This window comes from Vulpes lagopus, chromosome 2 (genome assembly GCF_018345385.1).
Source record: "Vulpes lagopus strain Blue_001 chromosome 2, ASM1834538v1, whole genome shotgun sequence".
NCBI classification, from domain to species: Eukaryota; Metazoa; Chordata; class Mammalia; order Carnivora; family Canidae; genus Vulpes; species Vulpes lagopus.
In genome coordinates, this window is record NC_054825.1 from 71,460,625 (window position 1) to 71,487,653 (window position 27,029).

General features: G+C 42.1%; 1 protein-coding gene across 20 annotated transcripts in view; it reads left to right on the plus strand.

Moving 5' to 3' along the window:
* The window catches only part of PPIP5K1 (diphosphoinositol pentakisphosphate kinase 1), a 55,315-nt gene that overhangs the window by 14,825 nt on the left and 13,461 nt on the right, over positions 1 to 27,029 (plus strand). For 7 of the 20 annotated variants that reach the window (XM_041744316.1, XM_041744312.1, XM_041744309.1 and 4 more), the window contains 13 exons: positions 3,796 to 3,937; positions 4,126 to 4,349; positions 4,617 to 4,744; positions 4,954 to 5,068; positions 5,238 to 5,345; positions 5,974 to 6,090; positions 6,246 to 6,410; positions 8,466 to 8,615; positions 9,237 to 9,327; positions 12,395 to 12,520; positions 13,236 to 13,298; positions 16,867 to 17,049; positions 18,722 to 18,859. In XM_041744316.1, the coding sequence (XP_041600250.1) occupies positions 3,796 to 3,937; positions 4,126 to 4,349; positions 4,617 to 4,744; positions 4,954 to 5,068; positions 5,238 to 5,345; positions 5,974 to 6,090; positions 6,246 to 6,410; positions 8,466 to 8,615; positions 9,237 to 9,327; positions 12,395 to 12,520; positions 13,236 to 13,298; positions 16,867 to 17,049; positions 18,722 to 18,859 (1,750 nt within the window). The remainder of the gene's footprint in view (positions 1 to 3,795; positions 3,938 to 4,125; positions 4,350 to 4,616; positions 4,745 to 4,953; positions 5,069 to 5,237; positions 5,346 to 5,973; positions 6,091 to 6,245; positions 6,411 to 8,465; positions 8,616 to 9,236; positions 9,328 to 12,394; positions 12,521 to 13,235; positions 13,299 to 16,866; positions 17,050 to 18,721; positions 18,860 to 27,029) is intronic. The other 13 variants (XM_041744317.1, XM_041744318.1, XM_041744319.1 and 10 more) reach the window with 13 other exon arrangements.

Here is a 27,029-nt window from a genome sequence, read left to right on the forward strand (position 1 = left end):
AATTTAATTATTATTTTTATTTAAAAAAATTTTTTTAAATTTATTTATGATAGTCACACACACACACACACACACACACATAGAGGCAGAGACACAGGCAGAGGGAGAAGCAGGCTCCATGCACCGGGAGCCCGACGTGGGATTCGATCCCGGGTCTCCAGGATCCTGCCCTGGGCCAAAGGCAGGCGCCAAACCGCTGCGCCACCCAGGGATCCCTAATTATTATTTTTAAATTAGCTTATTTATTTGAGAGAGAGCACGCACGTGTGCATGTGCTTCAGGGGAGGGGCAGGGGGAAATGGAGAATCTTTTAAGTAGACTGTGCTGAGCATGGAGCTCAACACGGTGCTCGATCTCACCACCCTGAGATCATGACTTAGCCAAAATCAAAAATTTCATACTTAACCAACTGCACCACCCAGGAGCCCCTATTCTTATGTCTCATGGTTGGGTTGTGATCTCATGGTGGTGAGATTGAGCCCCACGTCAAGGAGTCTACTTTGAGATTCTCTCTCCCTTTCCATCTCTGCACCTGCTTGTGTGCACACACACTCTCTCTCAAAATATATAAAAATATTTTATTTTTAAGTAATCTCTACACCAAATGTGGGGCTCAAACTCATAACCCTGAAAGCAAGAGTTGCATGCTCCACCAACTGAGCCAGCCAGGTGCCCCCTTCTAAGATCTTTTAAAGTGTAGACCCAGAGTTAGTTAATACAACATAACTTTGTGGTCTTGTTGTTGTTATTTATTGGTTAAGCAGTCACAGGGCCAGTGCAGATTCTAGGCAAGGGGAAGATGACAAAGAATTAATGGTCATATTTAATTCACCATGAGAACTCTGGACTTGTACTACTTTTCTCCCATTTTACAGATGAGAAAACCTAGGCTCAGAAGAATTTAAGCAACCTTTCTAAGGTCACCCAGCTAGTATGAACTCAAATCGTCTAACCTGAGAGCCCAAGCTGTTAGCCACTACAGTGCAGTGCCTCATAGTATTAATTGTGGTGGGTGCCACTACCCAATGTTATCTTTTTTTCTGTGTATCGAGGCCATGATTGACTGGAGATCATGTCAGACAGTGATTTTGTACTATCTTACCACTGATAGCTCATTTCTGATGAGTTCTTTTTTAAGAAAAAAAGTTTTTAAAATCGTAGTACCACGTGAATCTTTTTTAAAAGATTTTAAAAATTATTATTATAAAGTAGTCTCTACACCCAACATGGGGCTTGAACTCACAACCTCGAGATCAAGAGTTGCATGCTTTACTGACTGAGCCAGTGAGGTGCCTCCCCACTTGAATCATGTATACTTAAAAGTGTACAGTTCAGGGATCCCTGGGTGGCGCAGCGGTTTGGCGCCTGCCTTTGGCCCAGGGCGCGATCCTGGAGACCCGGGATCAAATCCCACGTCGGGCTCCCGGTGCATGGAGCCTGCTTCTCCCTCTGCCTGTGTCTCTGCCTCTCTCTCTCTCTCACTGTGTGCCTATCATAAATAAATAAAATTTAAAAAAAAAAAGTGTACAGTTCAGTGGCATTTTATTCAAAGTATAATGTAACCATTTCTGATAGGTTCTTCAATGAACTAAGTAGCTGTGCATATTACCTGGAGAATGGCATTTTTTGTGTTTTTCTCTGAGCAAGACTTGATAGGGGTAGGACCTTGCTCTCTTATGTTCCAATCCATTGCTCAATGTCAAATTCAAAAAGTTAAAGCACTTTTTTTTTCTTCCTTGCTTCTTTTTGCTAGCAAAGACAGAACTTGTAAGGACTTAGGTCAGATGTGTGCATTCTACCCACAATCCTCTTTTCCTTTCCCCATTCTTCATTGACTCTCACTGTCCTGAAAGCTTGAGCTGGAACCTAGCTCTGAGGCAGGACCTCTGCTCTAGGTCAAGGTAGCATTTTGTTAAGAGGAATAAGATTTTGTTATCTCTGTTGCCCAGTTGTGAAAACATTCTGTGGGGGTTTTGAAGGGCTTTGGTTTAATCTCTATTTCCCAACATTTTCTTTTCTTTTCTTTTCTTCTTTTCTTTTCTTTTCTTTTCTTTTCTTTTCTTTTCTTTTCTTTCTTTCCTTTCCTTTCCTTTCCTTTCCTTTCCTTTCCTTTCCTTTCCTTTTTTCTTTCTTTCTTTTCTTTTCTTTTCTTTTCTTTTCTTTTCTTTTCTTTTCTTCTTTTCTTTTCTCTTTTCTTTTCTTTCTCTTTTTCTTTTTCTTTTTCTTTTTCTTTTTCTTTTTCTTTTTCTTTTTCTTTTTCTTTAAGAGAGAGAATGAGCATCCAAGTCAGGTGAGGGGATGAGTCAAAAGAGAGCAGAGTGAATCTCAAGCAGGTTCCATGCCCAGTGCAGAGCCCGACACTGGGCTTGATATCATGACTCTGAAATCATAACCTGAGCTGAATTCAAGAGTCTTAACTGACTGAGCCACTCAGGTACCCCTCCTAAGTAGTTTCCATGTGTATTTTTATTTATTATATTTAATTATTATTATTTTTAAAATTTTTATTCATTTATGATAGTCACACACAGAGAGAGAGAGAGAGAGAGAGAGGCAGAGACACAGGCAGAGGGAGAAGCAGGCTCCATGCACCGGGAGCCCAACGTGGGACTCGATCCCGGGTCTCCAGGATCGCGCCCTGGGCCAAAGGCAGGCGCCAAACCGCTGCGCCACCCAGGGATCCCTATATTTAATTATTTTTTAAAGATTTTATCTATTTATTCATGAGATACAGAGAGAAAGGCAGAGACCTAGACAGAGGAAGAAGCAGGCTCTCTGCAGGGAGCCTGATTTGGGACTCAATCCCCAGACCTGGGATCACGCCTTGAGCCACAGGCAGATGCTCAACCACTGAGCCATGCAGGCATCCCTGTTTTATTTATTTATTTTTAATTTTTTAAAAATTTTTATTTATTTATGATATTCACGGAGAGAGAGAGAGAGGCAGAGACACAGGCAGAGGGAGAAGCAGGCTCCATGCACCGGGAGCCCGATGTGGGATTCGATCCCGGGTCTCCAGGATCACGCCCTGGGCCAAAGGCAGGCGCCAAACCGCTGCACCACCCAGGGATCCCCCTGTTTTATTTTTTTTAAAGATTTAATTTATTTGAGAGAAAAGAGAGAGAGCGAGAGCAAGAGTACATGAATGGGGAGAGGAAGAGAGAGAATCCCAGGCAGGCTTCATGCCCAGCTCAGAGCCCAATGAGAGGCTCGATTTCACCGCCCTGAGACCATGACCCGACCCCAAACCAGAAGTTGGATGCTCAACTGACTGAGCCACCCAGGTGCTCTGACCTAGGTTCTTTTATTGGGGTTGGGGGAGTGCTTGGGTGGCTTGGTCATTAAGCATATGACTCTTGATTTTAGCTCAGGTCATGATCTCAGGATTTTGAGATTGAGTCCTGTGTCGGACTCTGTGCTGGACACAGAGCCTGCTTAAGATTCTCTCCCTCTGCCTCTTCCCCACCCTCTCTCTCCCTCTCTTTAAAAAAAAGAAAGAAAGAAAGAAAGGAAGAAAGAAAGAAAGAAAGAAAGAAAGAAAGAAAGAAAGAAAGAACGAACTTAGGTTTTATTTCCTCTGGATTCCAGGACATTGACCCTCAGTCCTTCTTAGATGACTGTGTTAGAGCAGTCCCCTCATCCTAGAACCGATAGTATGCCCTATAGCCTAAGAATCCTTATTGGAGTGAGCCTACAAACAGATTTTACTTGCAAATAGAATCTGTATTTAGCTCACACGATTCTGGGCAATTGGCACGGAGCCTATCTTGCTTTTCATCTCTCTGTTCCTTATAGCTAGCTCCCACTGGAAGCACTTCCCTCCTAAACTCCATGGCTGTCATCCAGAATCCTGTGAAAGTCTGTGATCAGGTATTTGCCCTGATTGAAAACCTCACTCATCAGATCCGGGAACGGATGCAGGACCCCAAGTCTGTAGGTGGGTATGAATAGTACTATCTTCCCTTCAAGGTTTCAAGTATGGATGAGTTCCTTAGGTGCTCCTGTGTTCTCTCCTAAGTGTCTGAGGCAGGTGTTCTCATCCCTCTGATTCTACTTCAGATTTGTTAGAATCTTTTGTGAGAGATTCAATCTTTGGTTCTTTCTGACTGTGCATCTTCCTTCCAGACCTGCAACTCTACCATAGTGAGACACTAGAGCTCATGCTACAGCGTTGGAGCAAACTAGAGCGTGACTTTCGACAGAAGAGTGGGCGCTATGATATCAGTAAGATCCCTGATATCTATGACTGTGTCAAGTATGATGTGCAGCACAATGGGAGTCTGGGACTTCAAGGCACAGCAGAGTTGCTACGTCTCTCTAAAGCATTGGCTGATGTGGTCATTCCCCAGGTGTGTCTTATAGCCTAGGGATATGGGCACTGGGAAAGGAAGGGGAAAAAAGCAGGAAAGAGGGCTGGTGTGGGAACCAGGGGAAGGAAACTTAGACAAAGAATTAGTTGAGTTGCTATAATTCTCAGGCTCCACTCTGGCTCTGTTTAAGAGAAACCCTAGACCTGAGGTGGAAAGAAACATCATCATCTTGGGCCTAGGAGTATGAGGCAAGAGGGAAACAAGATTCACTGAGGTACTTACTTATCCCTGGCCTGTGGCCCCTAGGAGTACGGGATCAGTCGGGAGGAGAAACTGGAAATTGCTGTGGGCTTCTGTCTTCCACTGTTGCGGAAAATACTACTTGACCTGCAGAGAACCCACGAGGATGAGTCTGTCAACAAGCTGCATCCCCTGTGAGGGAGGGATGGGAGGGGTGCTGGATGGAGGGAGGGACATGTCAGGGAGCCCTTGGGGGAATTCAGGCTGGGACAGCCTGGGGAACTGAGAATATAAGGGATTCTTGGGTGGAAAGGAGAGAAGTGTTTGAGATGGGAGGAAGAAGTTTGTGGAGGGGTGGGAAGAGGATTATGTGACAATGTGAATAACTTAGCTCTTATCTCAGGTACTCCCGAGGGGTGCTCTCCCCAGGCCGCCATGTTCGAACACGTCTCTATTTCACCAGTGAAAGCCATGTCCACTCCCTACTCAGTGTCTTCCGTTATGGGGGACTTCTTGATGTAAGGATATTTCTTCCTTCAACCTATAAATGTTTTTTCCCCAGCATTCTTTTACTCTTCTCCTCATGTTTCTTTTTTACTGCAAGCTTTCTGTATTCTCTTGGTCTCCCTGCCCCTTCCCTGACTCCCTTGTCTTTGGGCATTAACTTTTCTCTTCTGTGCTTGGTAGGAGACCCAGGATGCACAATGGCAGAGAGCTTTGGCTTATCTCAGTGCCATTTCAGAGCTCAACTATATGACCCAGATTGTCATCATGCTTTATGAGGACAACACACGGGTGAGGAGATAACAGGATTGGGTGAGGAGGGTACCTCTTCTTTCTCCTCCTTCCCGTTTTAGAAAGAAACTTTCATATCCTTTTAATTTGTAGAATTCAGTTAGGTGTGATACTTAAGCATAGCATGTCACAGAGCATCCAGGAGGTTCCTACTGGAACAGAAAAAGTGTTTTAGGATGGTGTTGAGCCAGAGAGATACCATAGAACATAGCTCTGCATTAGGGAGGGTATAGAATTTGGGATGATGTTATAATGAATCTTTTTCCCTCAAACATTGTTATACCTTTTCCATCTGGCTCCACAAAGATATCTTTAAGTGTGATGCTGTATGTCCTGTAGCACAGCTGAATTTCTGTGGGAGTTGGATGGAAAGAATTGTGGAACTGGGGGTTAGAATGTCATGTGCGGTGGTGGATCTCAAATGGTGGAGGCAAGGGAATGAGGATCCTTTACCACTAGACTATAGTTAAGGGGAAGCTATAATAGTTTAGCCTCAGAGTGGCGTAAAATACTGAAATCTCAGCCCTGGGATGATGTATCCTCTTGAGTTCCCCTCTATTGTCCCTGCATGGTCTTCTACCACCATATCCAACTTTTCCCATTGCCTCTTCATGTTGATGCCCCATAGGATCCCTTATCAGAGGAGCGGTTCCATGTGGAGCTACACTTTAGCCCTGGAGTGAAAGGTGTTGAGGAAGAAGGCAGCGCCCCAACTGGCTGTGGATTCCGTCCAGCTTCTTCTGAGGTGGGTCCGAGTGCTGGAATTTCAGATTAGAGGATTTAGGATCCAAGTGATGGGAAACTTAGAAGTGGTATAGGGAGGTAAAAGGATTGGGGAGTCTGGGATTAGGAGGCTGGAGGCCATTAACACCTTTCTGATCTGTGCCTGTTTTTGGGTAGAATGAAGAGATGAAAACAGACCAAGGCAGCATGGAGAACCTGTGCCCAGGGAAGGCATCAGATGAACCAGACCGGGCATTGCAGACTTCACCCCAGCCCCTTGAGGGCCCTGGCCTCCCAAGGAGATCACCCCTCATTCGTAACCGGAAAGCTGGTTCCATGGAGGTAATGGGAGGGCTTGGGAGAAAGAAGTGGTGGAATTCCTCATAGAACAATATTCATGAATCCTCTGAATCCCCTTGGGGGATTCTTGGGACCTTAAGCAGAGTCCTCCCGTCCCTGGTGGATATGTTTTACTTAATTTCTCTTTCACAGCAGGTCTCCCAATAAAGCTCCTTTAAGCGGGTTCCTACTTCTGAGATTAAAGAGATACCAGTGAGAGATGCCTGAGAGTTAGGGTTGTAAGAGATGAGATTGGGGAGGAGGCCTCTGGATGAACTCGAAAAGGCTGTTTTTAAAAAGGAAGTATAGTGGAAACAACATGAACTCTGGGCTAAACTCCCAGTCCAACACTTAAAAGCTGTGTGACCTTGGACAGGTAACTTTTCCAAGCCTGTTTTTTCATCTATGAAACACAAGCAATATCCCACATATAGATGCTCAGTAAACAGTAACTATAATATTAAAATGATTGTTATTAAGGACCAGACTCTTTCCATCTCTTTGTTGCCTTGGGTAAAAATTATAGCTCAGACAGGAGCAGTTACATGAAACTTTAATTTCATCCCTCTAGGGTTATCTGTACTCATCTCAGGAAGGGAAGCAAGTCTGGATGTCTTTCTGTCTTCCCTCTATTCTGATGAGGAGGTTTATTGGCCTGGGCTTGTTTGTCTCTATTTTTGGAGTTTGTCTCTAGGCCTGGTTCTAGTTCTCTAGCCTAGAGGGAGGAACTGTAGTAGATGTCACATTGTGTCCAGCTAACTGTGCTGCTGTTTTTGTTCAGGTCTTTTTTCCTGGAAAGATTTTTTCCCTCTTTGGCTCAATGACACTCTTTTGACCCCATGATTTATCCCTGTCTCAGGGGCTCTGACTGTCTGACTTGGGTCCTGCTTTGACAAATAAATGTATTCACCTGGCTCTGTACCAGCTCCTGTCTTTTTTTTTTTTTTTTTTTTTTTTTTTAAGATTTTATTTATTCAGGAGAGACACACAGAGAGAGAGGCAGAGACGCAAGCAGAGGGAGAAGCAGGTTCCACACAGGGAGCCCGATGTGGGACTCGATCCCGAGTCTCCAGGATCAGGCCCTGGGCTGAAGGCGGCGCTAAACTGCTGAGCCATCTGGGCTGCCCCCAGTTCTCTGTCTTAAAGAAATTGTTCTTTCATTTTAGGACTATCTCAGAAGAATCTGTAACTAGCTTACGTAGGTTCAGCCAAAGGTTTATAGTTCAGATTTTGGAGAAAGCTGAGAAGATAAACTGTACTTTGTTTTGGACTTATTCTTTTCTTCCTGATGATTTTACAGTAGGTTTGACATTATGAATACTCAGAGCTTCTTTAGGTGGGGTATGCATCATTTTCTCTTTAAGGTGTAAGTTAACTTGGTGTCCACAGTACACTAGTACCCTACAGACTCACATGGGTATAGATTAAATGGACAAGAATGACATATAATCTTCCATTAATAAACTGCTTCTCCACATCTAAATGTCTTCCCCATTCACATGGTCTGCCAGTGTCTCTAGTACTGTTGTGCTTAACTCTTTTCCTTCTGGTTTAATCAGTCAAGAGACATAGGCAAAGCAGAGCTCTCTGTGTATCATCTCTCAGACTTTATGAGTTGGCTTTTTTTCTTTCAGGCCTATAGGAAGCTTCCTGTTGTAATCACATTCCTTCCTTTTAGTTTCTAGTGTTACTTATACCATGGCTCATCCAGGATGATGGTTGCCGAAGAAATGCTCCTCAGCTTTGCAAGAAAATCTTCTCTCTACTCCTTGGTCACACAGCCTTTTAATATTAATATTTCCTTTCCTTATTCTATAGGTATAGGCGTTGGTATTCTTATTCTTATCAACTACAACCCTTCCTCCTATCCCTTCTTCTCTTGTCATCTCATAGTTTTGGACAGTTTAAAATACAGAATCTGTGACCTTCATAGCAGCTGTGCCCTAGGTGATTGTCCTCTTCAGGCCTATAACTAGCTCTGCCCAATGGGCACTGGGGCTTTTGGGAGCCTGGGAGTTAAAGGAGCTGTGACCGGCTTTCCACCCGGTCTGATTGCAGGTCATGAACATGCAGTGCACGGGGAACCTGGACCTGATCCCCTTGCGGGGACGGCGCCGCAGGAGGTCAGGAGACCTCCCCAGGCCTTCCCCAGCCATCGGCCTACAGCCCCGGGCTGTGTCCACCACTCACCTGGCATCCTGCACACAGGTGTCCCTCCCAACTTCATCTTCCTTTCTCTGTCTTTGCCTTTTGGGACCTAGGGACTCAGAATACTATCTGCGGGTGGTGGAGTATATATTGGGGTCTGTGTGATTAGGCTCTTGTAGCCTTTTTAGAAATCTGTTTCATGTCTCCAGATATGGAAGGGAGAGTTTCTTGATACAGATAAGAAACTGAGTGTGGTTGCCATAACTACAGCTGTCCCATGAAAAGAGAAGAGGGTAGCCAGACTTTACTTCTTATCATGACTCATTTATTGTGATTGGCTTTGAGTCCTGTGGAGGGATAGAAAAGATTAAGGAACCCTGCTTTGCTGAGAATGGAACTGAGAATGGTTGAATAATGATTTCTCAGATTTGGGATAGAAGGGCTGTGCGGACAGGCATCTTGGATATACAAGTGCCTTCTGGTATATAGGATTTCCTGGACAGTTCCCTCTGCAAAGTATACTCTCCATTCCCTTTTCATTTTTCTTCTCCCATAAAAATCCTTTGGTTCTTCCAAACTTCCTGACTTTTCTTGGCTTTATAGGGGCAGGAATTCGGGACCTGGGTTTTAGACTTCTTGGTTGAGGTGGCAAAATGGTAATATAGAATCCTTGTTCTCCAGGTGCTTTCTGAGACTTCATCCTCAAGGCCTGGTGGCTACCGGCTCTTTTCATCTGCACGGCCACCAACAGAGATGAAGCAGAGTGGCCTAGGTATGGTTTTCCAGCATTTCACCTGTTGTTGGGAAAGGGTGTCTGTTTGTTCTTCAGGGTTTTATTGTGGGGAAACCTTAGTCACGGGTATTGGGGTCATCTAGTCAGTGGAATTGTTGGGTGGGGCTAGGGAGGATGAATTGGGAAAAGCCATGTTTAGGTGCGAATTTTGATCCCAGATGATTGTTTTCATTCCAGGAAGGTGTTTGTCTTTTGGTTTTTTCACCAACCCCCATTTCTCTGGCTCAAGGGCATTTTTCTGGCTTCCCCTCCCATTCCTTTCTGTCCTCCCGGTCTAGCCCAGACCTTAAGGGACCATGGAGACTCTGATACTTCAGAATTATCAGAGGCGAAACTATAAATAGAGGTACTTGTGACCTCCTCATAAGTGTCCTATTCCTCATTTGGAGAACTTGTGCCATGTCTTCCTTGAGACCTATGTTTATTGTATCCCTGCTCTGGCCCCTCCTACCTCCATGCCCTCTCCTTCATCCTCTCCTAATTCTGTAATTTTTTTTCCTTCCTTCCTTCCTGAAAATTGAGGGACATATCTGAGACTGGTGTAGTGGCAGAGGCTTCTCTCAGGACTTTGAGGGAATGTCTCTTGATTTTTTTGGTTCCTGGAGAGGGGTGGAGAACATCATTCAACCTTTCCTAAGAACACAGACTGCAGGAAGGACCAAGCCTCAGAGGGTATTGTATTCTTTGGGAGTGGGGAGTGGTCCTCGGGAGGGGCTATCTTTGAATATAGGGCCTTATGAGCCAGTAAGTAAAACTGGCAATTAGAGACAATTGTGTGGGGTCTGGACTTGGTCCTCTGGCTTCTATCTTGTCCTATTCTCTCTATTTAGCTCCTTTCATTTTTCTGTTACTTTTGTCCTTGGCACCCAATGTCTTGGCCGCAAAATGGTTAGCTTTTGGACTAGCAAGGGGGAGAAAAGTTTTGTTAACTTTCCCAGCTAATTTTATGGGAGAAGGTTGCCTTCTAGATCCCTGAAATGAGGTAGACGGTTTGGAACATGAAAAATAACCGACAAACATATAGATATGTGACATGGACTTCTCTTCCTAGAAGTTTCAATAAAGAATAGGTTTCAGATAAGCTGGAAATGAGGATAGATGTGTCTGGTCCAGTTAAGTAGGAATGATATCAGAATAAGACAGAAGTATGAGCATGGGACTGGTTGACAGATGGTGGTGGTAAGGTAGACACTATGCTCTGAGATGATCCAAGGACAGGACAGGGCAGGATTGGCAGGACTGCACCAGAAAATTATTTAGTGAGGGAAGTAAATGTAGAATGATTTGAGTGGTCTGGGATAAAGCCAGCTAGTTTCAGCTTCTCTGAAGAAAAGTAGATAGATTTAACAGCCTTTATTTCTCTCAGGAATCCCATTCTAGAGCCTATTTACACATGGAAGGTAGGAGAAGTTGCATAGAGCAGCAATCTTGAATTCCAGAATACTTGCTATCTGAGCTTTCTTGATTTCTGTAGTGACCTTGAAATACTGGGATCCCTGAAACCATGGCCCTTTCTTTGTAGGCTCAAAGGAAGTTGACCTTTTTTCCCATTCTGTCCATCTCTGCTATGTTAAGTTCCCAAGCCAAACCCAGGTTCTTGGCTAAGATGAATTTGTAAGTAGAAAGCCAAATCCCATAAACTTGGGTATCAGTCTTGTTTCTTCCTTCCCACTCTGTCCTCATGAGCTATGGTAGGAATGGGGGCTATGGAGTCCCAACTCTATTCTCAATCGTATTTGAAACATTGACTGGTTTATTTGCTTCAGAGATTTTTAAAGTTTTATTTACTCCTCTGATTGGCAATAGAGTTCCCTTTGCTTTCTTTGAACTTGTATGTGTAGGCATCTGGCTTTGAGCATAGGGCTTATAAGGCAATAAACTTTTGAGAGCACAAAAAACATGGCTTTTTATTGTTTCCTATTTACCAGGTCCTCCTTCTTAATACGGTCCTCAGCATATAGTAGGCATGCCCTCCATGTAATCACCTCATTCCTCACATGTCTTTCAATTTATGTCCATCTTCACTTCAAAAACAATGCTCTGTTTCTTCTTGATGAAAATATACTTTTATTTTCTAACCAAACACAGTTCATCTTTAGAATCAGGAGACCTGAATTCCATTCTAGCTTAGCTTCTAACGAACTATATGAGCTTGAGCAAATGAGATCCATTTTGAATCTCAGTTTCTTTATCTCTAAAATGAGAAGATTATACTGCATGATCTTTGAGTCCATTCCAGCTTTAAAAATTCAGTGAGTCTCCTACCTTTTTTCTTGGGAAAAGTAAAAAAGGCCTGAAGAGAGAGAGAAGGAAGGGAATGTTGGATTAAAAATTTAGGAGGAATTGGAAGAATTTAGGAGGAATTAGAACTTATGTGTACTTAGAATTTGAGCTAGGTGCTCAAAACCTAGTCTCTGATTTCAGTCAAAGTTCTTTCCTTCTTTTTTTTTAAAAAAAAAAAAAAAAAGATTTTATTTATTCATGAGAGACACAGAGAGAGGCAGAAATATAGGCAGAGGGAGAAGCAGGTTCCCCACAGGGAGCCCAATGTGGGACTCGATCCCAGGACCCCAGGATCACACCCTGAGCCAAAGGCAGACACTTAACCACTAAGCCACCTAGGTGCCCCCAAAGTTCTTTCTTTCTAAATCTACAAGGGACTATATTTCTTGGTTCTTCAAACTGTATATAAGGGTAAGGAGCAATGAATTAAATCTAGGGAAATCTAGGGAGATCTACCTTTTAGCATTTCCAAGATGTACCTGGAGAGCATAGTCTACCCCTTTCAGTAACTTTGATCCCCTAATATGACTAACCCTGTATTTGTAGTGGCCTTTTTTAACTACCATGTAGATCTTCTGCAAAATCCCTACTTGCTTGCCCAGTGTAGCTATGGACAATAGTGAAATCTGTGTGTAGTGGCCACATAGTGATGGCTCTGAGTGACTATGTGAGTGTGTGTCTTCTTGTGTCATGTGAAGTTACGTGTACTTCTGTGTGGTAATTACAGCTTTGTGTGGCTACTAATGCACTCCCGGCCTTGCAGGCTCTCAGTGCACAGGGCTGTTCAGCACCACAGTGCTGGGTGGCTCTTCCAGCGCCCCGAATCTTCAGGACTACGCCCGCAGCCATGGCAAAAAGCTACCACCTGCCAGTCTGAAGCACCGAGATGGTATGTGGGTGGGTTTTGGGGGGCAACTTTTTTCCTCATTTGTCCCACAGCACAGACACAGCTCAAGAACCATTCGTACTTAAGAAGGCACTGACACTGGCCTTATAACAAGTTTTCTTCATCAATTATAGAGGGGAGAAGGAACCAAGACCCCATCCACCCCTCCATTTGCATTCTGTCTCAGTGCAATAAATACTACTTATTTATGCTTATCCCTTCATAATCTCCCACATATAGCCCTGCTGCATCAATTTACTCCACCTTTATATTCTTTCCTGGATTCTGGCCTGTAGGAGTAAGGACCAAAGAGGATGATCCATGGTCAGGAAAAATGCAGTGGAGTGTTGATTAAAATCTAGGAAATCAGGGATGGGGAAGTTGCTCAGCCAAGGCAGGAAAGATGATGTGGAAAGAGATTGGGGGAAGGGATGAAAGTTTTTTTACAGATTTTATTTCCAAATGACCAGAAAGAGGATGTGGTGGTGAAATTAGGGTCATTTTTGTGGGGCCGTATTGTGGTAGAGATGACACATAGATGCCTACAAGGAGATTATACCAAAGGAAAAGATTGAAACATGGTAGTCAGGAATCTAAGGGGTGGAGGGGGAGCAGGTCATATACTAACTATAAACAACATAGTATATTGCGGGCAAATTCCAGAGCAGAGGGTGGGGACAGGGGTGGGTATAATCCCCATGATGTCTTTTCTCCCCAGAGCTCTTGTTTGTCCCGGCCGTAAAACGATTTTCTGTGTCGTTTGCAAAGCATCCGACTAACGGTACGTTTGCTTCTGACTCAACATCATTCCCCCTCATCATGTCACCTCCAGACACTTAACCTCTGAGTTCTGACACTGACTTTGCTTCTGCCTTCCACTATGTTGACAACATGTTGTCTCTGAATGAACCACTCACTAAGTGTTCCTCCTGGGGCATACCCTTTGTTGTGACAAACTTTAGTCTTGGCTGCAGCCTGGCTGCCCTATCTGTGTGGCAACTCAGGGACATATGTCCATGATCACCATTATCACCATCCTGTCACTTTTTTAAGCATCATCTCTAGAACATTAATTAAACCGTTCCCTTTCCCATCACATGACTGCTGGACTTTGTACAAATATAACAGTGGTTCTCCTTCGTAGGAAGAGAATAGTATTTCCTGGATTATCTCCATGTCTTCTTTCCCCCTAACCCCTCCCCCCTCCGCCACTCCTCAGCTTATACAATTTTGATCTTCCTGTTTTTTTCTCCAATTCTTTGTTGGAGTGAATGACTAATTTGTTTTTCTTATGGAGCAATGCTGCTGCCTTTCCCAGTTCCTATGCATACACTTAAGGGTGCTGGTCTTGAGTTCATGGTTTTCCATTGCCATATTCCTATCTCCTGTCATTGTGTGTACTTTATGTGGCTCCTGTGCTCCTGACATGCTTTATGTTACTACTAACTTAGGGCCTGGGTCTAGAAAACAGGAGCCCAGATTGATTTGGGATGAAGAAAGACAGGGGTAGGAGGCCGTAGGTAAAGGAAAAAGGATTGTACCTTGAGTTATACAACACGAGTTACAACACAGTTTCCCTGTAGCCCCAGCCTATCTAAGATGCTGCTATCTCAGAGAAGCTTGAAGTGAAGATTGAGATGTCTCCTGGGAATTCTGGGTGTGCTTAGGAGTGAATAATGTTTCAAAAATATTGAAGAACTGGTCTGGCCATACTAAAGTGGGAGAGTTTATATATCTGTGTAAACCAAAAACTGAAGGGCAATGGTCTCTTTGTAGGGCATAGCAGGGGAACCCAGAGCTTACTCCCTGTTTTATCCTTTATATTATTGGTTTTTCTCTGCCTTGTATCTTGTTTTCAAGGTAAATCCAACTTTCTTATACATGGTTTTCTTCTGTCCAAGAACTAAGTCTCTCTAAAGAAGATAGAATTAGCCTGGTTTCCTGTCTGGAAAAACCTGCTTCGCCAGTGACAACTGTAGATTTTAGCTCATTTAGGCTATACCTCTCTAATAGGCACTGCTGAAATTTTCCTAGGTGGACTACCCTATACTTGCTCAGTTTATAATCCCACCTCCACCCTGGCTCCCATTTGTGCCTGTGAAGGAGGAGTACCCCTTACAGAGTGGCATGGCTCTACCTATACATCTAGCTTCAAATTCTTCTGGCCTTCATATGCCATAGTCCTCTCCATAATAGAACCTCATGCACCAATCCCAACCCCACAGCCTGGGTATTGGACTTAAGGGATGTGTTACTATACACATAGAACATATGTTCTATACATATGTTACATATACATAGAACTATGTTCTATACTCTAAGAATTTGGGAATTTGGGGCCCTGAAATCAAAGTTACAGCACTGATCTCTTAGTTCTTAGGCTTTGTGAGAAAAGATCCATATCTATAAAACAGATCCTTAAACCTGCCTCTAGTTCCCTGAGGCCTTGAGTAGCAGCCTCACCAGTTAAAAAAGAGAAGAATTAATTCTACCAAAAGGAAGAGAGGAAGAAAGACTTGGATAGTTCAGATAGAGTGCAGGAGAGTAAATTCAAGATCTTCTCTGACTCCCTACATACTTCATCAGGGGCCTTCTGGCCATTGTTCTTCTTGTACTTGAGTTTGGAGGCTAACATATTTGAGAAGCTAGAATCTGGGATCTTCCTGATGGTAACAGGAGAAATTTGGAGGTGTTGTGTCTCTTGCTGAAGTTTACCTAGATTGAATTTGTCCCTCAGGACAATATAAAGGCTCTATCCCATGTCAAATCTTGCTTGACTGACCTAGCAATTACAGAGTAGATGCTCTGTCTATAATTGGTTATGGCAGATTAGTGACAACGGTATGCCACTCTACTGTCCCATCATCACTGTCTCCTTCTGTGATGTCTCACTTTGAAATAACAGCTGGAAAACCTGGACCTAGCTTTTGAAAGGAGGCAAGGCAGTGCTGACTCCTTACCTTAACAAAAGAACATCTCTCAGCCATCCCTGCCTCTATTCCTGATAAGCTTCTGTCACATCCTGTGACCACACTGAGTATGCAAGTATGGCCCATTCCTAAACTACACACTGAACTCGCCAAAGGAAACTAATATAGTAGGAAAGAGACTGTGGTTCAACCTCATCCTGAATATTAGAGTACCTATTGGATTTACCAAGCCCAGTATATTCTAGAGTACAGTTAGAACCTAGGTAGAGCTGAAACTGCTCCTGAGTTTCAGATGGGGGTCTCTGGAAACCATAGTCTCATAAGATCACTCTGTAGAACCACTTCTGGTCTGGGAGTTCTGAGCAGTCATCTTTAGCTACCTTGACTTACCATCTCTATACCGATGTCCTGTCATCAGGTCTTAAGACCCCATACCTTTTTCTTAGGATCTTTTTCTGTTTTTCCTATGCCCCTTTACACATGCCTTTAACTGCCTTCAAGCTTTTGCAGTTGAATTGCATATATCCACAAAGTTTGCCAAGCAGCTAAAATTGCAAGTGGTTCAAGATTGAAGCTTTCCATTCACCAGCTGAACAAAGTTAAACTCACCAGCAGTGGGAAGAAAATACAAAATTATCTATTTTTGGCTTCTGTAGTGGATACAGTGTCCCCCCAAAACCTGAGATTTATGCAAACATTTTTTAAAAATCTGTATATTTGGGTAAGAGTAAAAGCTGATTAGTCAATGTCATTTTCACACATTGATTCTGTTTTTTGCATACTCTGTTTTAAAAGACCTTCATACTTGGTGTTCTGTCAATCTCCTTTGCCATCTACCTAACACCAGCCCTGTTTATGGCTATTTTATAGAGTCTGGTCCAGAAGGCTTGGTCTGAGCTTTTAGGAACCTTTTTAGCTTCAAACTTTGCCTTGATACCCTATACCATTCTTGATCCTCTTCTCTGAGTGACTTTGAACTTTGCATCTCTATACCAACTTTATAAATACATTTGTCTGAAGCAGGCCCTAAGTAAGGTTTGTCCAAGGATAATCAGGGACACTGGAGCTCTAATCAAGACTCCAGCCACAAAACTGCCAGCTTACCCCTATTCAGAATGATGTGATTGTTGTCTATAGGTACTGACTTAATTATGCTCAGTGAAATGGGGAGGGCCTTGCTGTATGATGAAGTCTCACTGGCCCCTTCTTTTAGACTTAGTATGATGCCGACACTCTTCTTCCCTGAAAGAGACACCCAGTGGTTCTGACCATCTCTGCTTCTCTCTTAGCTCACCTTGGAGCTGAGTGGCCCCACCTCCCAGTAGTGCTTGTGCCACTCAGTGCCCCCCTCATTGTCTTTCCCTCTTCTCTTTCTTTATCTTTGTGCTTCCTGCCGTGGTCCTCCCCCATCCCCTCCAGAGCTGCTGGATGACCAGCACCCTGTGGTCCGGTTGCTGCGCAGTTTTTCCTCTGACTGTCCAGGGGGCCGGCCAGTCTCCTTGGATGCCACGCTGGCGCATCACCTGCACCAGTGCTCCTACCACCTGCGCCTCTTCCGGAACTGGCTGCGCTCAGGCCAGGATGACCCCGAGTGCCTCTACGGTACCCCCTGCCACCAAGCTGGCTGCTGCCACTACCCTGGCTGGGACTGACTGCTTTGCTTATTGCACTTCTGGCAGAAGAGTCCACCTGTTCCTTTCTCCTATTTACCCTAAGGTTATGTGACTTGCCTTTAGTTGCTTGGATATGGGATTGGGGCCAGACTGCCTGGTAGCTGTAGCATTGGCTGCTCATCCCCTTACTATTCTACTTCCTTACTGCCTCCTAATGTTACCCATTCCCAATTCTATTCAGCATAGGAGTAGTTTCTTGCCCTGAAATCTGTTCTTGTCTCTATAACCCTCTGCTACTACCATCCTCAAATGCAAACGTTTTTCTAGCCACTCTGAGGAGCTAGAGATGTACTTCTCCTATGCTCCTGCCATAAGACTACAGGGGAAAATTGAGGCACAAAGGTCTTTTTTTTTTTTTTTTTAAAGATTTATTTATTTATTCAGTCAGAGAGAGTGAGAGAGAGGCAGAGACACAGGCAGAGGGAGAAGCAGGCTCCGTGCAGGAAGCCCGATGTGGGACTCGATCCCGGGTCTCCAGGATCACACCCCGGGCTGCAGGCGGCGCTAAACCGCTGCGCCACCAGGGCTGCCCGAGGCACAAAGGTCTTAATTGAATTTTGAAGCAAATAAAGGCCAGAGTTAGAAGATGGTCAGGTATGATCCTTTTGAATTAGAGGTTTTAGACATTAGTGAACAGGAGGCAATGTCTTACGTAGATATTGCTGTCCTGTCTATTCTTAGTTTCTTTAAGGAATTTTAAAGAGACACAGGAAAGATTGGGGGCTGGAAAAATGCTTGGGATGTATGCTTTTTGGTCCTCCAATTGGGGCCTTTTTTTTTTTCATCAACAGGCTCTGGGATTAGGGTTATATATTTAGATTTTCCCTTCACCCTAACCAGACCAGTGAACCTACATTGGAATTGTTTGGTTCAGACAGAGAATCAGTATTTATTCTTCTTCCTAGGGATTTGCCTCATTTTCCTGATGGAATAGAGAAATCCTAGCAAGTCTGGGGTTTTCCAGCGAGAGCAGAAGGGAGAAGCTTTGTTGTGATGGAAATGACCAAGAAAGAACTTCCATCCCCCAGCCTGTTCATGCATGTGGTTTTCCTTGGCTAAGCTTCATGTGTATTGCATGCACTCCAGCTTGCTTCCAGATATTCCAGCCTTTCCACTCATATCCTAAATCTGCATGAATCCTTCTTCAGATTCCATTCCTCCTTAATCTGGTTCTCTTTACATGAACCCTGAAATCTACTGTTTCTTCCCAGCTCCATGACCTCCCTACCTCATTTAGACCTTCAATTTCACCCCTTACCTCTGGACCTTTGTTTTATTCCCCATAGAAAGAGTAAGAGCAATGTAGGTGCTTAACCTATTGGAATTCATTTATTTTTCCATGAGTCATTGCAGGCTCTCCATAGGTAGGATAAGTGGTGATTTGATTCCCTTGGAAGCCTTAGCAGATAGACTTCTTAGGGCATCTGGAGGTGATACCTGTAGGGGCTCTAAAGAGTTCTCCCTCTAGAGATCTTGGATACCCCATACTCCAAAAGCCACGGACTCTCCTGATGGCTCTCAGGGACTTTCCATGCTTCCTTTGACAGTTGGGGTATATCTGGCAGGAATAACATTGACTTTGCCCATCTCTTTTCTAACAGGATTTGAAGGATGTTCCATGGTGCCTACCATCTACCCCCTGGAAACACTGCATAATGCCCTTTCCCTGCGTCAAGTGAGTGAATTCCTAAGTAGAGTCTGCCAGCGCCATACTGATGCCCAAGCACAGGCATCTGCAGGTATGGAGAATACTCTCATCTTGTACCCTTGTCTCTGTCCCTACTCTTATGCTTCCTAGAATATGAGTAATAAATTAAAATATAGGCACTCCAAAAAGACACAGAAGTAGACTTGAAAAATTGTTTAATTGCATAGGCCAATTCAACATCATAACTTCCCAAGTTAATTTATAAATTTAACATGATTCCAGTAAAAATGCTGATGTTTTTCTTTTTTCTTTTTTTTTTTTTAAATTTTTTTTTGTATTTATTTATGATAGTCACACACAGAGAGAGAGAGAGGCAGAGACACAGGCAGAGGGAGAAGCAGGCTCCATGCACTGGGAGCCCGACGTGGGATTCAATCCTGGGTCTCCAGGATCGCGCCCTGGGCCAAAGGCAGGCGCTAAACCGCTGCGCCACCCAGGGATCCCTGCTGATGTTTTTCTAAAGTCAGACAAATGGATTCTGAAGTTGTCTTTGAAAAATAAACAAGCAAGAGTAGCCAAAGAAAACCTTGAAAGGAGGAGTAATGAGAAGTTACTAGCCCTATCATACTTTATAACATCCCATAAAACTTTTATAATGAAAATACTGTTGTTTTTGTACAGGAATAGACAGAGAGGGCAGCCCTGGTGGCTCAGGGATTTAGCGCCGCCTTCAGCCCAGGGCCTGATCCTGGAGATCCAGGATCAAGTCCCACATTGGGCTCTCTGCATGGGGCCTGCTTCTCCCTCTGCCTGTGTCTCTGCGCCTCTCTCTGTCTCTCATGAATAAATAAATAAAACCTTAAAAAAAAAAAAAAAAAAAGGAATAGACGGAGAGACCAATCAAACAAAATAGAAAATCTAGCAGTAGGTGAAGTTAGCATTTCAAAATACTGGGGGAAAGCAGACTTTTTTAAAAAAAGATTTTATTTATTTATTTGAGAAACAGTTAGCATGAGGAGCAGAGAGAGAGGGAGAAGCAGATACGCTGGTGAGCAGGGAGCCTAATATGGGGCTTGATCCCTGGAGATCATGACTTGAGCTAAAGGCAGACGCTTAATTGACTGAGTCACTCCGAGATAGACTATTTAATAAATTAAGCTGGCACAACTGAGTAGTCATTTGACAAAAAATTAAAATTGAATTTATGCTTCATGCTATATACCAAGGTAAACTCTGTATGGTTCAGAAATCTAAATGTAAAAATTAAGCAATAGGTTGTTCAAAAGGCTTGTCCTTCCACAGAAACACCAAAAAATCAAGCAAAAGCTATTAGAATCAGCTTTGTCAGAACTCTGGAAAATAATTAAAAGTTTGCAGCAACCAGGAAAATGCTAAATCAAGAAAGACGCAAGAAAGACGCAAGCTTAGAATGGCAGGAAGCTTCCCATCATTTTACCATCTCCTATCCTACCTTCTCCCCCACCTTAGCAGCAATCTTAAAGATGGCAGGGCATGTTCTAGGACCGGTTGTATGGAACTCTGGTCCCTAGTTCTAAAGGGAGCAGAACAGACTTTATTCTCAAAGAATTGTGTTTGTCTATTCTAACTTGTCTAACCTGAAAAACTGTCACAGGGTCCTTACCTTTGTTTCACTGAATCAGGGCAGAAAAGTAGCTGTGCAGAAAGTGTTTCTTTCTTTCTTTTTTTTTTTTTTCAGAAAGTGTTTCTTGAAAACATTGTAATGCAAATGAACAACATGCTGCTGCCTGGGGCAAAAATTATAATTGAGGCAAACAATAAGTATACTGAAAGGCTGGAGTGAAAACTTAAGGAAATAATTTCTTTGGAAAATTAAGGCTTAAGAAGCACCCACATAAAAAAAAAAAAAAAGCACCCACATATACTGGGAAATTTAGAAGCCATGTGCCTGCCTAGGGAAGGATACATGCACAGAAAACACATGGGAAGACCCTAAGATTTTACTTCTGGCCAAACTCTAGACTCAGCACAAGCAAGAAGTGAAGGCTAAGAGGGATTTGTAAACAGTTTAGCTAAATGTTGAAGAAATACTCAACATAGAACCAATCTGCAAAGACCAGGAGAACTCCCCTTTCTTCCTTTTCCCCCATCTTCCTCTCCCCTTCTTTTGGTTTTTGTCATTCAAAGAAATCCTTGTCAGAACACCAGCTGTGAAGCAAGCTAAAGGAACAGAAACTTTAGAGACCACATATGACAAAGAAGATAGACTTCATAAAAATAGTAGAAAAATTACTAAATAAACAGTCACAGCCTACAGCAAACCATGAAAACAAACCCTGAGGAGAAGGAATAATCTGATATTCACAATTATAAAACTCAAGATGTAGGGTGGCTGGGTGTCACAGTCTGTTAAGCATCTGCCTTTGGCTCAGGTCATAATTCTGGGGTCCTGGGATTGAGCCCCACATCAGGCTTCCTGCTCAGCAGAGGAGTCTGCTTCTCCCTTTCCCTTTGCCATTCCCCCCACTTGTGCTCTCTGATTCTAGCTCTCTCAAGTAAGTAAATAAAATCTTTAAGAAAACTATTCAAAATGTCCAGTTTTCAACAAAACATTATAAGATGCAAAGATACAAAAAGGTATGGTCCATTTACAGAAGAAATTAACAGAAACTGTCCCTAAGGAAGCATAGATGTTAGACTTGGACAAATATTTTAATAAAGCAATAGAAAATATTAAAAGGAACCAAACAGAAATTCTGAAAGAGAAAAATATAACAAATGTAAAATTCACTAAGGATTTTTTTTTTAAAGATTTTATTTATTTATTCATGAGAAACAGAGAGAGAGAGAGGCAGAGACACAGGCAGAGGGAGAAGCAGGCTCCATGCAGGGAGCCCGATGTGGGACTCGATCCAGGGTCCCCAGGATCACGCCCTGGGCTGCAGGCAGTGCTAAACTGCTGTGCCACCGGGGCTGCCTTCACTAAGGATTTCTTAGAAGATATGAGCAGGCAGAAGAAAAAAATCAACAAAGTTAAAGAGAAATCATTTTAAAGTGTCTAGTCTGAGGAGAACGAAAAAAGAACGAGGAAAAAATTAGCCAAAGATATTTGTGGGACACCATCAAGACTACCAACATGTACATAAATGGGAGTCCCGGGAGGAGAAGAAAGAGGCTGAAAAAATATTTGAAGGAATAATGGCTCTGAAGATTCTCAAATTTGATAAATACACAAATCTATACATTAAATAGTTCAAACACAAATAAGGATAAATTCAAAGAGATCCACACTGAGATACATTATCATCAAATTGTCAGAAGATAGAGAAAATCTTGAAGGTAGCAAGAGAAAAGCAGCTTGTAACACAAAAGGGATCTTTAATAAAATTAGCAATGATACCCCCAACCATGAATTCTTTATCTAGCAGAACTGTTCAGAAATGAAGAAAAAAATTAAAGACATTCCCAGATAAATAAAAGTTGAGGGGGATCCCTGGGTGGCGCAGCGGTTTGGCGCCTGCCTTTGGCCCAGGGCGCGATCCTGGAGACCCGGGATTGAATCCCACATCGGGCTCCCGGTGCATGGAGCCTGCTTCTCCCTCTGCCTGTGTCTCTGCCTCTCTCTCTCCCTCTGTGTGACTATCATAAATAAATAAATAAATTAATTAATTAATTAATTAATTAATTAAAAAAAATAAAATAAAAGTTGAGGGAGTTTTGTCACTAGTAAACCTGCTTTACAAGAAATGCTGAAAGCATTTTGGGCTGAAATAAAAGTACACTAGATAGTGACTTGATACCATACGAAAAAATGAAGAACCCTGGTAAAGATAACTACATTGGTATATATAAATGTCAACATTACTATATTTTTGGTTTGTAACTCCTCTTTTTGTTTCATATATGACTTAACACTCGAATAAAAAAAATCATTACAAGACTGTATTAACAGGCATACATTATATAAAAATATAATTTGTGACAATAACATAAGGTGAGGACTGTACTTTGTAGGAGCAATTTTTTTTTTTTAAGATTTTTAAAATTTATTTATTCATGAGAGACACAGAGAGGCAGAGACACAGGCAGAGGGCAGGGAGCCCGACATAGAACTCAATCTCAGAACCCCAGGATCACGCCCCAGGCTGAGGGCAGGTGCCAAACTGCTGAGCCACCTGGGCTGCCCGGAGCAAAGTTTTTGAATGTTATTGAAGCTAAATTGCCATGAATTCAAAAAAGATTGTTATAAATTTAGGATGTTAATTGTAATCTCCACGGTAATCAATATGAGAATGTCTAAAAAATATACAGAAAAGGGAATAAGAAAGGAATCAAAATGGAACACTACAGAAATATCAATTAAACACAGAAATGATAGTAAAGGAGGAAATGAGGAACAAAATAAAGTAGAAGATGTATAAAAAACAAATAGTGCGCAGCCCGGGTGGCTCAGTAGTTTAGCACTGCCTTCAGCCAGGGTTGTGATCCTGGAGACCCAGGATCAAGTCCCACATCGGGCTCCCTGCATGGAGTCTGCTTCTCCCTCTGCCTATGTCTGCCTCTCTCTCTCTGTGTCTCTCGTGAATAAATAAATAAAATCTTAAAAAAAATAGTGAAATAACAGAATAAAGCCCTTTCTTATCAGTGATTACTCTAAATGTAAATGAATAAAACTCTCCAGTTAAAAGACATAGATTAGGGTGCCTGGGTGGTTCAGTTAAATTTCTCCTTTGGCTCAAGTTATCATCCCAGGGTCCTAGAATCAAGCCCTGTGCCTGGCTCCCTGCTCAGCAAGGAGCCTGCTTCTCCCTCTGTCTCTCCCTCTGCTCATGCTTTCTCTTTCTCCCTCAAATAAAGAAATAAAATCTTAAAAAAAAAAAAAAAAAAAAAAAAGGGATGCCTGGGTAGCTCAGTGGTTGAGCATCTGCCTTCAACTGAGGGCATGATCTTGGGGTCCAGGGTCCCTTGCAGAGAGCCCACTTCTCCCTCTGCTTGTGTCTCTGCCTCTCTCTGTGTGTCTCTCATGAATAAATACGTAAATAAATATTTTTTAAAAAAAAACCTTTAAAAAAATAAAAGGGATTAGCTGAATGGATTTTTTAAAAGATTTATTTATTTTAGAGAGAGAGATGGAGGGAGGGGAGCAGAGGAAGAGACACCCCCTAGCAGACACCCTGCTGAAGGTGGAGCCTGACACAGGGCTTGATCCCACGATCCTGAGATCATGACCTGAGCTGAAACCAAGAGTAGAACACTCAACCGATGGTACTCCCCCAGGCATCTCAGTAGAATGGAATTTTTAAAAAATCATCCAACTATATGCTGTGTATGTGAAATTCACTTTAGATCCAACAGTACAAATAATTTGAAAGTGAAAGGATAGAAAAAGATATTCCATGCAAATAATGACCAAATGTGAGCTGGGGTAACTATACTGATGTCAGACAAAATAGTCTTTAAGGCAAAAACTGTTATAAAAGACAGAGGTCATTATATATTGATAAAAAGTTCAGTTCTATAAACTGAACTATAAACTATAAACAACTATAAAACATATACCCACCAACAATAGAGCCCCCAAATATATGAAGCAAAAATTGACAGAATGAAGGGAGTAGAGTTCTATAGTAATAGTTGGAGACTTCAATATCTCACCTTTAATAATAGATAAAATAACCGACAGAAGATCAGTAGGGGAACAGAGCTTCAATAACAGTGTAAACCAGCTAAACCTAACAGACACAAAGAACATCCTACTACCAACAAAATATAGATTCTTCTTAAGTGCACATGGAATATTCTTCAGTATAGAACATATGATAGGCCACAAAAAAAGTTAAATGAATTTTAAAAGAAATTGAAATCATACAAAATATCCTCTCCAACCACAGTGAAATGGTGCTAGAAATCATTAATAGAAGGAAAATTGGAAAAATTGGAAAATTCACAAGTATGTAGAAATTAAACACATTCTTAACCTTTGGGTCAAAGAAGAAATAACAAGAGAAATTAGAATATATTTTGAGATGAATGAAAATGAAAAAGCAACATTCCAGAAGTTATGGAATTCAGCAGAACCAGGCCTGAGAAAATTTATAGCAGTAAACACCTACATTTAAACACAAGAAAGATCATAAACCAAAAAACTAACTATATACTTTAAGGAACTAAAACAAGAAGAGCAAACTAAACCCGAAGCTCATAGAAAGAATAAAATAATAAGGATTAGAACAGAGATAAAAGAAGTAAGAATAGAAAACAGAAAGAGTCAACAAACCCAAAAGTTGGCTCTTTGTTAAAAATCAACAAAATTGACAAATCTTTAGCAGACTTAGAAAAAGCGAGTGTTGATGCAAATAACCAAAATGAGGAATAAAAGTGGGGACATTGCTACTGACCTTACAGAAATAAAAAGGATTATAAGAGAGTACTATAAACAATTGTATGCCAGTGAATTAGATAACCTAGATGAACAAATTCCTAGAAACCCACAAAAAGTGACCCAAGAAGAGATGGAAAATCTGAACACAACCTATAACACAGGAAAAGACTGAATCAGTAGAAAAACTTTTCTTTTTATTTTTTTTTAAAAAGATTTTATTTATTTCACAGAGAGAGGGAGCACACAAGCAGGGGGAGTGGGGAAGGGAGAAGCAGGCCCCCCAGGGAGCAGGAAGCCCGATGCAGAACTCGATCCTGGGATCATAAAGCTAGCGAAAGGCAGCCACTTAACCGACTGAGCCACCCAGGTACCCCTAGAAACACTTTTCAACAAAGAAAAGTCCAGGACAAGATAGCTTCACTGGTGAAATCTACCAAACAGTAAGAATTAACATGTTTTTTTTTTTTTTTCACACTTTTCCAAAAAATAGAAGAGGAGGAAACACTTTCTACGAAGTCAGCATTACCTTGATACTAAAGCCAAAGACACCATAAGAAAACTACAGACCTATATCCCTTATGAATATAGAAGCAAAAATTCTCCGTGTGTTTTTTTAAGTAGGCTTCATACCCAGTGTGGAGCCCAGCAGGAGGCTTGAATTCACAACCCTGAGATCAAGACCAGAGCTGTGATCAAGAATTGGATGCTTAACGATCCAGCCACCCAGGAGCCCCAGAAGCAAAAATTCTCAACACAATACTAGCTAGCTAAATCCAACAGCAAGTTGACAAAGTGAGATTTATCTCAAGAAGGCAAGGGTAATTCAACATAAGAAAGACAGTGTAATATACTACATTAAAAGAACAAAGGAGAAACTCACAATCATCTCAATTGACATAGAAAACCATTTGATAAAATCCACTACCCTTTCATGATAAAAATGCCCAGCATACTAGGAATGGAACTTCTTCAAATGATAAAGAATATTTATGCACAACCCATAGTGCACATCATACTCAATGGTGAAAGCTTTCCCTCTCTGATCAGGAACAAGACAAGGATGCCCACATTCACCATTATTGTTCAATATTATTTTGGTAATTTTATTTTATTTTTTTTAAGATTTTATTTATTTATTCATGAGAGACACAGAGAGAGAGAGAGAGAGAGAGAGAGAGGCAGAGACACAGGCAGAGGGAGAAGCAGGCTCCACGCAGGGAGCCCGACGTGGGACTCGATCCCGGGTCCCCAGGATCAGGCCCTGGGCTGCAGGTGGTGCTAAACTGCTGAGCCACTGGGGCTGCCCTATTTTGGTAATTTTAGAGCAATTAGGCAAGAAAAAAAAATAGCATAGAAATTGGAAAGGAAAAAGTAAAACTATCTCTTTTTGCAGAGGACATGGTCCTATATAGAAAAAATGCAGAGTCCTCAAAAAAACTTCCAGAACTAATGAACAAATTCAGCACAGTTGCAAGATACAAGATCAGCTCACAAAAATAGATTTTGTTTCTAGATACCAGCAATGAACAATCCAAAAAGGAAATTAAAAAAAAATACAATTTATAATAGCATCCAAAAGAATAAAATACCTGGGAACAAATTTAACCAAGAAGTTTAAAGATTTGTACACTGAAAAATACAAAACATTGCTGAAATAAATTAAAGAAGACCTAAACATCCCATGTTCATACCTCCTCCCTCAGTCTTTTTAGAGATTTTTTCCCCTAGCAACCCCCTACTACCTGGAATTTTAATACCACAAATATACAGTATATATCTGTTTATGGTTCATGACTATGTGATGGACTACAAACCAGTTGAATATCTAAGATTTTTTTACCCTCACCAGGAACCAATTTCATTGAGAAGGCATAGTCTAGGGCAAGAAAAGTACAAACTG